We start from the raw sequence: 14,602 nt of genomic DNA, 5'->3' as shown, positions 1-14,602 counted from the left end.
GAGGAAGGTGGGATGTGGAGGAGAATGTCTCTGGTGTCTCAGGGCACTGGGGGGAATGGCTGCAGCTCACAAGAAGCAGCTTGCCATGTGGTTGCAGAGTGCCACCTCCTGCTGCGTGCTTGGGCCTGCTGCCTCAGTTGCTTATCTGAGGACAGTCTTGTACACAGAGCAGAAGACAAGTCTCTAGAGACAGTTTATGTCTCACCCTCCTGAGGTGACTTGCCTGCAGCATGCTGCACCCCATGTAACTGTGTGAACTGTTCGCTCTCTTCAAGGTATGACAACAGGCAGCTCCTACCTGGTGTGCTGGAAGGTGTAAAGCTTGTACATATGTCAATACTGCAGCCACTCCTGCAGGAGTGAAGCCCCTGGGCTATGAACCACTGATGGAAAGGTTGGCTGCCATTCCCAGCTGTTGTGCGCCTTCCACCTGGCATGGTGTGGGAGCACAGGGAAGCACAGATGAAATTTGCAGGCAACAGCACCCAGCACAACTTCTTCCACCTGTTCAGGGGTTCCTGTGTCTCAGGGAAGTGCCCTTGACAATGCCTTGCACTCAGTTTTCCCTCTGAAGTCCACCCTCCTAGTCCTGATCTGCTGTTTCAGCTTCTGCAGTTCGGTCAGTCCATGGCTCACCAGCCTGGATGGGTGCATCTCATGCCATCTTTGAACCCTTCTGTGGTGGCCCTGAGATTAAGCCCCTTTGCCTAGTGACTCTCCAGTGATGACATGTCCAGACATAGAACTGTTCTGGTCCCTGGATCATACATGCTGGGCTCCTGCAGCCCTGCTCAGGGCTGGAAGTTGAGAGTCACAACCCCCTGCAGGTGCTGGACTTGCTGCTTGGACTGCTTCTGCACTCAGAAACTGTCTGGATGGGTTGATGGGTTCTCCGAGAAAGGTGTTGCTTGAGTAAAGCATGCAAGGAGAGGGTTTATTCCTTCACAAAAGTGCATTTCATCTCAGGGCATCTTTCATTTGCTGCCAGGTGGGTTTGTCTCAGGATCATTCCGGCTAAGGGGCAGCTTAGTACCTGGTGCTTCCTCCATACTATAAATGTGCTGGCCAAGGTGCCCCCAGACTTTGAATAAACAGACTGAATTGTCATAGGAATGACAGAGAATTATTTTTTCCAGTCCTAGAAGCATGTGCTATGTCCGAAGTCCCTCTAGTTTCAATACATCTTTTTAGAAGAGGGACAGCAGCGCTGCTGTAGAGCCTTACGAACTGGGGTAAATCCCAGTCCTAGATGGAGCACCCAGAGCTGCAATGCCCTAGGAATCTGGGCCAGGAGGCAATTTCACTCAAGTGGTTAAAACCACTGTCTGAATTGTTATGTGCCCACTGCCTTATTCCTGCTGCAACGCATCCATCTCGAGTTTGGTTTTAGGCTTTCTTGCTGGTCATTAAGGAAAGGTTTTGACATAGGCATTAGCACCAGCCTCTGTGGTATCCTCTATGTTTCTGGCCAGCAGTGATCTCACATTAGTAATCTGTACTGAGATGTAACTGGGTTTAGACCATGTACTGTGTGTTCTGTCCTCCCGGAGCAACCAGAGGTCTGAGAGTTGGTTACTGGAGGCGCCAGGTTGGCCACCACATTCGTATCCAGCCATGGGCTCCCTACAGCCTGTGACAGCATCCCATGGGGTGGGGAGGGATGCCAATGCAGGATGTGGAGCCCCACAGCTATGCTGGTGCCTCCACCTGGGACCTTCAGCAGTTTTCGCTCCTGCTTTGGAGTGGGTGCCCATCACAACAGGGATACAAGTAAGTCCTTGTGCTGCAGCACCCCACATGCTAAAGCATCACCCCCAGCTGACCCAGGCACAGCCCTCAACAGCCCTGGGAACCCTTCACATGCTGCTGGACCAGCCAAGGGCAGGCAGGGACACATCCACAAACAGGACATCACAGCGAGCCCCCTGTGCTCCCCAGCTCTGCCCTGGTGCGCTGCACGGTCTCCCACCATCAGGGGCTGCTGCTGTCCTGCACCACACTCGAGGTCTGTCTGCAGGAAGCCAGATGCTGCCCCCAGGACAGGAGCTGGGGACACAAAGGACCCGTGGGTGCCACACACTGTGCACCAGGAGCTGGCCCAGAAGGGGCAGGACTCAGCCCCTGTGTGAGCTGCTTGGTTTGCTGGGCTCTGCAGCAACATCCCACCCTCCCAATTGCCAGCCAGGCACCATAGAGCCCAGTTTGCTGGGGTGTTTGCACAAGGGAGTATCCCCATGCTTGCCATACTCCCTGGGTCTACCTGTCCCCCCTGCCTGTACCTCTGTGGGGCTGGGACCACCCTACCCCACCTTCTCTCCTGTAACACCCATCAGAGAATGCACCACAATCAGACCCTGCTGTGATGAGGACTGAGCTGTCAGGGCACGGCTGTGCCACAGGAGACAGACAGACCCTCAGAGAGTAGCTTTTATTTCCCAGCTGTGCCAATGGTCAGGGCTGCTTTCAGGGAACGGGTGGATGTGGCTGGGCACAGGGAGCACCAAGCAGTCAGAGCCCATCCAGCACGGGGCTGGTGGTGCCACACAGAGAGTGACCAGCTCTGCCCCAGGAGGGCACAGATGTTTGTGCAAGTGGCAGGGGGGGTTCTGTGGATCGAGGATCTCCCCCCTCACTCCGTGGAGATGCCCACAGTGCTGGACCTGTCGCTGGTGTCTCCCAGGGAGTCCCCAGAGAGGCTCTGCCCTGACGGGGCACTGCACAGACTCTGCTGCCGGGCAGGATGTGGCACTGCTTCGATGGACACCTCCACCTCGATGCTGACACCTTCCCTGCAGACAAATACAGGGCTTGTGGGCAGCAGCCTAAAGGGGCATGTCACCATGCCCTTGGCTGGTACAGCAGGTGTGGGGAAGACTGTTAGGAAGGGAATGTGCCCTTCACCCCCCACCTCCCCAGCACAGCAGCCCCCCTCACCTATTGGACATATCCATGCCTTCAGTCAGCATGTTCCCTGTGAGGGCCACTGTGCTGGCTGACTGGCTGTCCTGCTCCTGCCACACCATCCCCTGGCGTGAGTTATGGCTGCTGCTGGGGACAGAGATGGTTGTGTCTGGGACTCCATCCTCAACAGGCCTGGGACTGGGCAGCACTGACCGCAGCTCGTTCACTTCTGGAGGGAGATATGGAGCTGAGCACCTTGTTTGCAAGGACTACTCCTGTCAGAACAGGGAGCAGAACAGCCCACAGGGTTCTCAGCACGGGGTGCCAACAAGCTGCTCCCAAAGCACTTTGGGCAGCACCTTCCCCAGGACACCAGCCTGCAGGGACAGTGGTGTGTGTGGTAGCACATGGGGCAGAACCAACACAAATCCACAGGGAGCGTCTTCCTCTGCAGAGCTCACAGCCACAGAGACATGAGGCAGGAGCGGGGCCCATGGGGCCCACTGGCAGGCACAGGCCAGGGGACAGATGGCAGCACTGGACTCACGCTTGGTCAGGCTCTCCAGCTCCACCACACCGAGGTCCCCAGGCGGGCTGCGGCCACAGCCCCAGCGGCTCCGACACAGTGACAGCACCACCACCCCATAGACATAGGTGAGCATGAGGGGCACACCGACTCCTGCGGGCAGACAGGCAGGTACTGGGTGAAACCCTGTGCCCCAGCTCTGACATCCCCCACCCAGAGACACTCTGCTGCAGTGGACTCCAGTACCCTCAGCCCTGGCACAGTGCACTTACCCACAGTGACAGCTGTTATGATGGGAGACACAAACAGAGACAGAAGGACACTGCTGGTGACAGAGAGGCACTGCTGGCACCCTGACAGGCTGCTCCTCCGGCTCTGGCCCAGCACCTCGAGGAGGAGCAAGACAGATGAAGGGCTCTGCAGAGATTCCAGTGCACAGTCCCCAGGGACACAGCCTCTTCCCAGCCCTGGCAGAGCTCCAGTTGCAGCCACAGCACCCAGACACCCCATCCACCTCCTAAGGGACAGGCAGCCGCAATGGTGCTGCCACCACTACTCAGGTGTCCCTGGAAAACACCCCTGGGCCCCAAACCCTTTCCTCCTTTCAATCATCCACAGCTCCCACCTCTCCAGGCTGCAAGTACCCGACTGGTGTTGGGGTGGGCAGCAGCAAGGGTCCCCACAGGGAGGGCTGTGGGGAGTCAAAGGTGACACAGGGACATGCAGTGGCGAGCACTGTGTGTCTGTCCAGGCCTGAGGCTCAGAGGGGAGCAGGATCACTGGGACTCCAGGGCCCCCTGCCAGTACCTTCCTACCCATGTAGACGGGGATCCCGATGGTAATGACAGGGACGGCGATGCCTGCGACGAGGGAGATCACCATGGGTGCTCCCAGCACCATGCCCAGCTGCCACAGGATCTTCCGGGTCCTTGACCAAGGCCTCTTCCCCCAGAAGGTGCAGCCAGAGGGGCTGTGAGGATAGAGTGGGGCTGGGCCAAAGGCTGTTGACAGCACAGGGCACTCTGCTTCCCCCCTCAAGTCAGCCCCACAGCCCAGGGATCCCCAGACGTGGCTGTGGCTCTCAGCAGGGCCTCAACTGTCCCCCATTCCTATCCCCACAGCTCCTGGCAAGACCCGCAGCCCCTCACCTCCTGGCAGCTCCTCCACCCTCGCCCCCCAGCACACCTCATGGTCCCCAGCCCTGCACTGACCTCAGGAAGTGCACGTCAGAGATCTCCTGCAGGCAGAGCCAGCAGAAGAGGCAGCCACAGACCGTGCAGTTCATGCGGTTGCAGCTCCCATCATTGATCTTCATGATGAAGGCACTGCAGCGGGGACAGACCTTGATGTTCTCAGCCTCAGCTGCCAGGGGCAAAGAGAGGAGATGAGATGGGGGGTGCAGGACAGGACAGTGCAGGTCCACCTCCATACACTGACCAAGGATTTCAGCCTGTCCCGTAGGTATCAGGGTGAGCCAGGCAAAGCAAGGTCCCGCTCCACAGCCCCAGCTCAACTGGCACAGAGCCCACCTGCCTCCACAGACAGGCAGCCAGTGGGGACCACTGGATCCTGGCTCCAGCAGCCCCACGGGCAGGAAGGTACAAAGGTATTTGACTGCGGCTCAGCTGTGTCAAACCTCTGACCTGCTTGCTCCCACCCTGCTCCAAGGTCTCACCGTGGGTCGAGTCCTCCGGGTGGACTGGCTCCGCTGCATTGGCCAGGCCAGGGGCTGGCAGCGCTGGCACACAAGGGCCATCGGGGTGCCAGGGCTGCCGGCAGTGGTAGCAGAACTCGGTGCCACAACCCTCACGGCCGCAGGTGAGGCGGGGACACTCGGCACAGCCATAGGCGATGACAGCGTAGCTGTGGGGAGAAAGCAGTCAGTGTAGGGGGTTCAGCAGTGCCCTCCCTGCATCCCTGCACAGCACACAGCCATTCCCCTCCCCAGCACAGCCAGGCCATGCAGGGGCAGGTCCCAGCTCCATGCTGAGACAGAGCTGCAGCCCCTGCTCAGGAGAGCCAGCTCAGACTGCAGCAGAGCTTTCCCCATCCAGCACTCACACAGCTCCCCAGGGATCTCATGGGCTGGCCCAGCATGGCCAAGAGCACCCGTGCCCTGCAGATGGGACAGAAATTGGGACACCTCCCTGAGCAAGCCCAACCCCACACAGGACCAAGCCACGAGAGGACTGAGCCTGAGAAAAACTCACAGGACACTTCTTTACTACGAGGGTGGTGAGGCCCTGGCACAGGGTGCCCAGAGAAGCTGTGGCTGCCCCATCCCTGGCAGTGTTGAAGGCCAGGTTGGATGGGGCTTGGAGCAGTCTGCTCTAGTGGAAGGTGTCCCTGCCTGTGGCAGGGGGTTGGAACTGGATGAACTTTAAGGTCCCTTCCAACCCAAACCATTCTGTGATTCTAGGAAGCACAGGCACAGTTCGTTGCGCACCAGCTCCCAGCCGCTCCTGGCTCCGCACAAGGGCCCAGCCGCTCACCTGCAGTTGGGCGCAGGACACCAGCGGGTGCTGGGATCAGCCGCCAGCAGCCGCCGCAGGAGGAACTCCTCGTACTTGTCGCGGAGGGAGGGCTCAGCCAGGAGGCGGTGGACGTCGTCGGGCTGCAGCGCGGCCGGGCAGTGCGGGCAGGCCACCTGCACACGGCTCTCGCTGACGGCAATGCGCAGGTACTGCTCCAGGCAGGCCCGGCACGAGCGGTGCTCGCAGGAGGCCAGGGTGGGAAAGGCCTCGGGTGGCTGGGGCAGCAGGCACAAGGGACACTCCACCAGCTCCCCGTCCTCGCCCAGGGGCAGCGCGATGCACATCTCCTCACGTTCCGCCGGCTCTGCCTCCTGCTCTGGTGATGTCTCCCCTCCGACGGCCTGTGGCTTCCGCCCAAAGAAGCCCAGGAGGCGGAGGTGCACACGCATGGGCCGCTCCATGGTGGCCCGCCAGGGTGGCAGCCGGCTGCTGTCAGGCTACAGAGGGCAGGAGGGAGGTGCCAGCCCCAGCACGGCCCTCATGGCCTGGCTCCTACCCAGGCCTCAGAGCCAGCATTGTCCCCACAGGCAGTGGCTGAACCATCTCCAGCTGCAGTCAGTGCTGCTCAGCCTGCAAAGGAACCACACATGAGAGCAAGCCCTGGGCTGCAGGCATGGGAACACAGCCTCAGCACCCACAAACCCCACTAGTGCCCTGCCACCCTGCTGGACCCCAGGGTTATACCATCAAAAACACCCCAGCAGCTCCAGGACAAGCCAAGACAACTGCCAGCGGTGCTCTGCCAGGGCCCAGGACATTGCCCACCTCCTGCGTCCTCCAGCACGGCAGCACAGCCACTGAGCACAAAGATAGACCCTGTCCTTCCTTGAGGTGCTCCTGCCGATGTGCTCCCTCCCATCAAACCAAAGGGAAGAGTCAAAGCACCTGACCTTGAGCTCCCACAAACATATCTTGCCTGGTCAGTACACCCATGATCACCCAAAGCCATTATGTCCAGCCTTGTCCCCACGCTGGCCCAAAGGCCCCAGTGACAGTACCATGGCTGACCTGTCCCACGCTGAGCTTGGGCATCACAGCCACAGCCCCTCTCCAGCCACCCATGTGCCCCTGAGCCAGCTCTGTTCTGCCCTTTCCCATCTCTCTCATTTCAGCAATAAAGTCCAGAGGGCCAGGACCCCCAAGATTCCACAAGGAGGGGAAGACAGTGCTCTTTGCAAGGAAGGCAGTGGCAAGCGCTGTGAGAACCAGCTTGTACCTAGGGCAGTGCAATAATCACACCCCTCCCCACTGCAAGTCTTTGTGACTTTCCTTTCCAAGGAGAGATACGGCTGAAGCTCTGACTGAAACTCAAATGTCCAAGAACCACAGACTGGGCCCGTATGGACACCAGCACTTGGCACTGCAGAAACAAACTCCTTCACCCAGACTGCATCAGGAAGCTCCCAGCAACGGCTAGCTGGAGGGACCCCAGAGGAAAACTCAGGGCAAATCACAACCACCATCACCCACTACCCCTCCTCAGGGTTAGCTCACAGGAGAGCAGGGAACATCTCACTGCCACAAAGAAAGTGCTTCCTCCACCAAGGCTGGATCCTGACACATCCTGGGAAGAGAGGGCTCCTCCACATGCCCTGCAACCCAGGGAGGGCAGCAGGACCTCATGGGGAGCGGTCACTTCTGAATGATTCCCTGTGTCACTAGTGCTGCACTACAACCTGCATCACCCAAACTTCTGCTGAGGTTGTAGAAGAGGCAACCAAGCCAAGGGACCCAAGAGCCAGGTAATTACAGGAGAGAGGAGGTAAACCTGTCAGTTTTCCCTTACTTGTAGCTTACAAGTCCATGGCCACATGACAATTCATCCTCCTGACATCAGAGCACAATTCTCCTTGCTCCTTCTTTATCTATACCCTTATCTATACCCTATATCTATCTATACCACCCTACACTTTACACCTCCACAACATCCAGCTCCTGTGCTGCTTTTTCCATTTGAGCACAGCTGAAATACCACAAGTGCTGGCACTGGAAGAAGCATGTATTAGTGATGGCTCAGAGAAGACCAAGGAGTCTGCTGGGAACAAGCAAGGTGCTCACCATGTCACCCAAGGTAATAAAGCACTTTCCTGTAGCAACTAAAGAGCTCATGGAAATTGGGCTGAGATTGGATTTAAATGGCTGTTAGAGTGGAAAGTACTGCAGGAGGAGAGCAGGAAGGAACATGCTCCTGCAGCAGGACTGCGACACTGGACTAAATGGCTGCCCAAGTGAATAAGCACTGGCAGGAATCTCATCAGCCCCATCCTCTGGCCCCGAGGTACCTGTCAGCGGGGAAGCATTGCTGACACACGTGGACATGGCTCCTCTGGGACTGCCACAAGTCCAACACATTCGATTCCCTCAAGGACCTGCAAATAAGCAAAAACTATCCATGAAGAGGCTCAGCAGCAGCTCAGGCAGCCAGGGTTGTTTGGAGATGTCAGGCAGCTCACTCTACTAATGGAGCCACAGAGAAGGCAGAACGAGTCCTGTAAATGGGGACCACATCCAGGGCACAGACCTAGGCAGAGAAAGGATGAGTACAAGATACGGCTGCAGCAGACCAGGGCTGCTGCCCCAACACACACAGCTGCACACCAGCCAGCCCTGGAGATGGGCCAACCAAGCCCCCAGGCAGGGTAACCAGGGGCCCTTCTCCCCAGGAAGCAGGATGCAAAGCGCTGGGTGCCGCTGGTCTGCACAACACTGGGACACCAGAGAGAGAAGCTGCAGGAAACCAACCACAGCAAAGTGTGACACAGCTGAGCTCCCTGTGAGCAGAGGTGCGACTGGCTTTTATGAAGTGCCATCATGGCATCCCCAGGACCCAGCAGGCTCTTTGTCTGGCAGGGTAAGAGCACGCCTGAGTGTCCGGGAGCCAAGCCATGTAAAGTGAGGGGGATTTTCTGCAAACAGGGGTTATGAACCACAGGGTCATTCCAGGAGCTGCATTGCGGGGAGGTCCATCACCCACTCCTGGGAGAACCAGGCAATAATGTTCAGCTCTGCAGTCCTTGTGAGAGTGTGGAGATAGAACTGGCAAAGGGAATGGCCACAGAGGAACCACAGCATGGCCACTGTACCCAACACTGGGGCCACTCCTGGAATGTGGGGAGCTGGGCTCCCCTTCTTCTGCAGCCGGTTCCCACTGGGGTCACCATGATCACCAAATAAGTCAGGTGGAAAGAGACCGCAAGAGGTCTCCAGTTCACCTTCCTGCCCTCATTTGGTGACCCAAATGAGGGTCACCTCTGTGGTTAAGGGCTTTATGCCAGCTGGGTCTAGAAGACCTCCCAGGACAAGGACCACACGACCTCTCTGGGCAGCCTGATCCATGAATCCGCGACCGGCCTCACTGCTCTCCCCAGGACAGTACAAAGGAGCAGGACACTGACGGGCACATCCAAAGGACGTTTTCAGTTGCCTCTTGCTATCAGACCATACACACAACAGCGAATCTCTCCCTGCCCTCCCAAAAAGCCCCAGATCCTTCAACCAAACCCCGGCTGAAAGGATCTCAGCGCTGGAAGAACCAAGATGATGAAAGGCCGGAGCGCTCACTGCGAGCCAGGTGTGCTCCTGCCTGCCCCTTCCCTGCCCTCCTGCACCAGCGCAACGCGGGCCCTAGACCCGCTGAGCCCGCCTGTGCCGCCCACAGGACACCCGTGCCTTCCAGCCCTCCCTCCCGCAGCTGTCTTACCGGACACCTCGCTCTGCGGCTGCCGAAGCTTCCCGCGGCCCCCGCCGTCCCGGAGCAGGGCCGTGCTGGCGGGGCAGCAGGGGGAGGAACGGGGGGGGGGGAACGGGGGGGCTGCCGCAGCCGCCCCGACGGGACACGGACACCGTCAGCGCTCGGCCCGGCGCCCCCCCAGCTCCCCGGGGCCGCGGCACCGGCGGCACCGCCCGCCCAGGAAGGGGCAGGGCTCCCGTCGGCCACGCCCTCCTCGGCCACCGCCGCCTACGTCCCGGGGACCCGCTCCCGCCCGGGCCCCGCCCGCCTCTCCCGCGGCCCGGCCTCCTCCCCCGCCCGCCGCATCCCGGAGCGGCGCCGGCAGGGAAGCGGGTCCCGCGCACGCTTCCGGCCCCCCGGTCCGCTTCCGGGGCGCCTTTCCCGCTTCCGCCGGAGGCCCCGCCCCGCGCCTGGGCGGAAGCGGAAGTGCCCTGTCGAGGCGGGGCGGCGGCGGCCGCCCCGGGCTGTCGGGGGCGGCTGGCGGGCCGCGGGCGGGCGGGCTGTGGGGCCGGGCCGGGGCCGGGTCCGACCACCATGCCCCGGCGGAAGCAGAGCCACCCGCAGCCGGTGAAGGGTGAGTGCGCGGCCTGGCCGGGGGGCGGCGGCGGCGGCCCGGCGGTGACCCGCGGCGCTCGGTGTGTTGCAGCGGACGCCGAGGACGGCCCCGAGGAGTCTGCGGGAGCGGCGCTGGTGCTGCCCGGCGACCTGCTGCTGGGCCGCGGCCTGGCCTTCGAGAAGGGACCGCCAGGTGCGTGCCCGCCGGCCGGGCCCGGCAGCGGCGCCCCCCGGGGACGGCCCCGGCTCCGGGGGTGCTGCTGGGTGGGGACCGTGACCGGTCATTGCCGGTACCTGCCCCGCGCCCGGCCCCATGAGGCAGCCTCCCCTCTTCTCGGGAGCAGGCCCGCCCTGTGGCTTCTCTGTCCCCGGGCGTGTTCCCCGTCCCGGATCCCCTCCCGGGGTGGAGTCCCGCGCTGGTGGTCCGGAGCCCTGGCACTGATCCCCCGGCGCTTCCTCCCGTTGAGGCCCCCCAGGCGCGTTGTGCTCCACGGTTGGTCTGGGGGCTCATCCCCGGAGCCGCCCGCACCGGTCTGCCCGGGAGCCCCTGCTTCCCGGAGCCGCCAGAGCTTTGTTGCCCAGCCGGGAGCTGGAGGCTGCCCCACCGCTGCCCCTCGATGTTGTCTGGGGAGCTGGGTTGGGGCTGTCTCTGCCAGCTCCTGCTCCCTGCTTCTCACTTGGCCCGGGAGTCCCACAGCCCCTTTGTGCCAGCCCGGTGGCAGCACACTGGGCAGCAGGTCAGCCTGCGGTGTGGGGTAGCCAGAGGGGCAAACACTGATCCAGCTCCATTACGATGCCTTGCAAGGACCGGCGGGAGCGTCACTCGTTGCCTTCAACAGTGTGGAGAATAAGGTGTGGTGAGAGGAGATGGGTGGCACAGACCACATCCCTTGTGGTTCTGTCCCCTCGCTGTCTACCAGGGCTGTGTTGCAGTCTGCGTGCTCAGCACCCATGCTGGGCCATGGTGGGCTGTGCCGGCAGCTCCCGCTCTTGTGCTGAGGCACGGTCTCAGCTGCCTGGCAGATGTGGTTCTGCTCCTTCCCTTGTGCTTGTGCGCAGAGCCCAGCGCACGGACAAAGCCCTCTCAGCAGCTCTGGCTGCTGAATGCTGCGAGGGCTGAAAGTCAGAAATACCTTTCTTCCCACTCTCAACTGGCAGTCCCAGCTGGGGAGCAGGACTGGGCATCTCAGGGCCCACTGAGGAGGTCAGGAGAGCCATCACTGGCCACATCCTCATCCTCGCCCCAAGGGCAGCACTGACAGCCATGAGACAGTGCTCCAGGGACGCTGTGGCAATGCAGGACTGTGGGCCTGAGCTGAGAAGGCAGAGGGCAGTGTGAGGCTTGAGGTGGGATCGAGAGTTCATCCAGCAATGGCCAGCCCAATGTGGGATGTCCCATTCTGGCATCTGCACTTCAGGCAGTGCTTGTGAAAAGGCACTGGAAGCAGGTTGGGCGGCCTTGTCCTGCAGCATGGGAGCAGCCTCACCCCTGCACCCGGCTGGGACTCTGGGAGCTGGACCCACCTGGGTGGGCAGCAGTGAAGAGGACAGCCCAGGCTGCTTCCCGGGGTGGTGGGCATCTGCTAGGTCTCACAGGCTCTAGAGCTCCAGGTCAGGCACTGCATGGGGACAGCCGGACACTGCTTGAGGCCGACAGTGGCAAGGTTTTGGCTGCATGTTGCTGCCCCTCTGGCCCCGAGCACCAGCCTGAAGGAGGCTGCAGGGCACTGGGCTCAGCTTCTGTCATCTCTTCCTGGGGCTGCAGGAGGATGGGTCTGTGCCCAGCCAGGAAGCAGAAGTGCTCTCTGAGAGCCTGGTGCAGACTTCCTCCCACTGCCATGAGGCAGCAGCGCTGGCTGGGGCCCAGGAAGGTCTGTTTTCCTGCATGATGGAAGGGGGCTGGTGTTGGAGCCCCATAGGGTTTGCCATGGGAGCAGCACTGGCTGCCATTCCTGGGCTAGGGCAGCAGCATAGTGAGAGGAAGCCCAGAGCAGACTTTATGGGCAGCCAGCTCTCCTGCCTGGGTCAGGCTGCACCCAACACCTTCCCACTATTACTGCTTCCTACCAGCCAGTCCCAGCAGTGCTGGTGGGTGCCCAACCCACCCTTGTGCTCCACACTGCCTGCCATTCCTGGAGCAAGCCGTAGGGTGGAGGTGACAGGGTTTCCCAACGTAGTGAGGACAGGCCCTGCAGCAGGGTGTCAGAGCAGGTCATGGCTGTGAGACTCCTCACCCTACTGTGCACAGTGTGGTGGGCTCCTGCTGGGTGCTGCCTGGGTGGATGCAGCTGCCTAGGCCCTCCTGGCTGCAAGCCCCCTTCTTGAGATGGGCCCTGCTGGGACCAATTGCACAAGCAAGAGGTTGTGCCTGGGCCAGCCGTGCTGACACCGTCCCATCCCATCGTCTTCTCAGCAGAAACCCTGGTGGGGAAGATCGCCATGCCGGCGTATGCGCTGAGCGACGACGACTGCTCCTCTGGGTACCAGCAGCTGAGTGTGGAGAGCGACCCCGAGGAGGGTGGGGAGCCCGGCCCCGCGGCGCTGCCCTGCCGCCAGTGCGGGCTGCAGCTGGCTGCCAGCCTCGGGCAGAGCTGCCTGCAGTGTGCAGGCACGGAGGGGGGCCGCAGCCAGCGCATCGTGTACTCCTGCCAGCTCTGCCCCTTCGCCTCCCACTACTCCAGCCACCTCAAGCGCCACATGAAAACACACAACGGGGAGAAGCCGTTCGCGTGCACGCAGTGTGCCTACGCCTCTGCCCAGCTGGTGAACCTGACCCGACACTTGCGCACACACACCGGGGAAAAGCCGTACCACTGCACGTGCTGCAGCTTCGCCTGCAGCAGCCTGGGCAACCTCAAACGCCATGAACGGGTCCACAGCCAGGACAAGCCCTTCCAGTGTGCTGCCTGCGACTATCGCTGCAACCAGAGCCGCAACCTGAAGAGGCACATGCTCAGCCACCGCCTGCCCGAAGGCGAAGTGCCGCACCAGCAGGACAAGGACCCAGGTAAAGGTGGAGGGGAAGGGAGGAGCTGCTGGGAGACCCCTATGGCACAGCCTTGGGGATGGGGGAGAGAGAAGGTGTGTGTCCTGTGCCAGTCCCGGTGCCACCAGCCGCAGCTGGGCCTTCTTGTGGAGCTGAGCCTGACCAGCGCTGTGCCGCCCTGCTCACAGCCCTCTTTGTGTTCATCCCACAGAGCCAATGCTGCCGGAGCTGAGCCTGCACGTGGGCAGCGGCAGTGGCCCCTTCCTGCCTGGCTGCGCTCGGCTGCGGGGTGAGGAGGCGGCTGCGTTGCCCGAGCTGCTTTACCCCTTCACGTGCCGCATGTGCGGGCTGGTGCTGGACGATGGGTTTGCGCAGGATGAAGGGCGGGCTGAGCAGGTCTGTGGGCGCTGCAGCCTGGCAGTGCTGGGCACCGAGCCGGGCGCCAGCCCCCGCAAGGGCAGTGGGGACAAAGGCTTTTCCTGCAACTTCTGCCCCTTCGTCACCCACTACCCCAACCACTTGGCACGGCACATGAAGACGCACAGTGGGGAGAAGCCGTTTGCCTGCCCGCTCTGCCCCTATGCCTCTGCCCACCTCGACAACCTGAAGCGGCACCAGCGAGTACACACGGGCGAGAAGCCCTACAAGTGCCAGCTCTGCGACTACGCCTGTGGCAACCTGGCCAACCTCAAGCGTCACGGGCGCATCCACTCGGGCGACAAGCCCTTTCAGTGCAGCCTCTGCAGCTACAGCTGCAACCAGAGCATGAACCTGAAGCGGCACATGCTGCGGCACACGGGTGAGAAGCCCTTCCAGTGCCGGAACTGCTCTTACACCACTGGCCATTGGGACAACTACAAGCGCCACCAGAAGATCCACGGCCACACAGCCGAGAGCTGGGTAAACCCACGCAATGCCAAAGCCCTCTTGGCCCCTCCAGCTGTGGGCACAGCCCTGCCCTAAGACAGCACTTAGCCCAGCTGCAGGGGTGTCCAGCCCTGCATCAGGCCCAGGGTGCCTCAGCCCCTGCCCTCCCTGGGGGAGGGATAGGCAGCAGACTCCACGGGGGCTCAGGGCTGCCTTACGTGGTGCCCATGGGTGCACTGGGACCTTCAGCAGCCCTATCCTTCCTTGGCAAAGTCACAAACAGCAGCTCAGGTTCCTGCCCCAGAGGTGGTAGTGCCATGCCCCTGGGGGTGATACCTGCCTGTTCCTGCCTTTTGGAATCGTCTTCTGCTGGACCTTGGGGACAAGTGGGGAGGGAGGACTGGTTCCATGGCTGTTGCCATGCTGGTCAGTGTAATTTATATTGTGTATAAAAGCATTAAACAGTCAGTTTTGTTATCTGCTATTCTCCATGGGGACCTTGT

At 61.3% G+C, this 14,602-nt stretch overlaps 2 protein-coding genes across 7 annotated transcripts; one reads left to right on the top strand and one right to left on the bottom strand.

The window, feature by feature from the left end:
* Window positions 1–2,358: 2,358 nt before the first annotated feature.
* LOC136015734 (E3 ubiquitin-protein ligase RNF19B-like) lies at window positions 2,359–10,044 on the bottom strand. 2 transcript variants are annotated; one of them, XM_065682087.1, is made up of 10 exons: window positions 9,662–10,044; window positions 8,244–8,330; window positions 5,920–6,531; window positions 5,103–5,290; window positions 4,639–4,789; window positions 4,235–4,397; window positions 3,700–3,814; window positions 3,449–3,580; window positions 2,935–3,130; window positions 2,359–2,789 (listed from the first exon to the last, which is right to left on the bottom strand). In XM_065682087.1, the coding sequence occupies exons 3-10, from the start codon at window positions 6,360–6,362 to the stop codon at window positions 2,630–2,632; spliced, it is 1,548 nt and encodes a 515-aa protein (XP_065538159.1). In that variant the 5' UTR covers window positions 6,363–6,531; window positions 8,244–8,330; window positions 9,662–10,044; the 3' UTR covers window positions 2,359–2,629. The 2 variants fall into 2 exon arrangements, with proteins under 2 accessions (XP_065538159.1, XP_065538160.1); XM_065682088.1 differs by lacking the exon at window positions 8,244–8,330.
* Window positions 10,045–10,138: 94 nt separating this feature from the next.
* ZNF513 (zinc finger protein 513) lies at window positions 10,139–14,576 on the top strand. 5 transcript variants are annotated; one of them, XM_065682080.1, is made up of 4 exons: window positions 10,139–10,265; window positions 10,338–10,439; window positions 12,663–13,253; window positions 13,444–14,576. In XM_065682080.1, the coding sequence occupies exons 1-4, from the start codon at window positions 10,226–10,228 to the stop codon at window positions 14,193–14,195; spliced, it is 1,485 nt and encodes a 494-aa protein (XP_065538152.1). In that variant the 5' UTR covers window positions 10,139–10,225; the 3' UTR covers window positions 14,196–14,576. The 5 variants fall into 5 exon arrangements, with proteins under 5 accessions (XP_065538152.1, XP_065538151.1, XP_065538150.1 ...); XM_065682079.1 differs by having other exon boundaries at window positions 12,660–13,253; XM_065682078.1 differs by having other exon boundaries at window positions 10,139–10,439; window positions 12,660–13,253.
* The last annotated feature ends 26 nt before the right edge of the window (window positions 14,577–14,602 follow it).

This window comes from Lathamus discolor, chromosome 5 (genome assembly GCF_037157495.1).
Source record: "Lathamus discolor isolate bLatDis1 chromosome 5, bLatDis1.hap1, whole genome shotgun sequence".
Lineage (NCBI taxonomy): Eukaryota > Metazoa > Chordata > Aves > Psittaciformes > Psittacidae > Lathamus > Lathamus discolor.
The sequence above is the reverse complement of the archived record's forward strand: the minus strand, read 5'-3'. Positions and strand labels throughout refer to the sequence as shown.

Excerpts from the sequence above, each read along its gene's own strand:
- LOC136015734 (XM_065682087.1), bottom strand. The coding sequence starts at position 6,362 with ATGGAGCGGCCCATGCGTGTGCACCTCCGCCTCCTGGGCTTCTTTGGG. Across the intron at positions 3,815-4,234 it reads CCGTCTACATGGGTAGGAAG|GTGCTGGGCCAGAGCCGGAG; the intron begins GTACTGGCAGGG and ends CTCCTCCTCGAG. Across the intron at positions 2,790-2,934 it reads GGCATGGATATGTCCAATAG|GGAAGGTGTCAGCATCGAGG; the intron begins GTGAGGGGGGCT and ends ATTTGTCTGCAG.
- ZNF513 (XM_065682078.1), top strand. The coding sequence starts at position 10,226 with ATGCCCCGGCGGAAGCAGAGCCACCCGCAGCCGGTGAAGGGTGAGTGC. Across the intron at positions 10,440-12,659 it reads CTTCGAGAAGGGACCGCCAG|CAGAAACCCTGGTGGGGAAG; the intron begins GTGCGTGCCCGC and ends TCGTCTTCTCAG. Across the intron at positions 13,254-13,443 it reads CCAGCAGGACAAGGACCCAG|AGCCAATGCTGCCGGAGCTG; the intron begins GTAAAGGTGGAG and ends TTCATCCCACAG.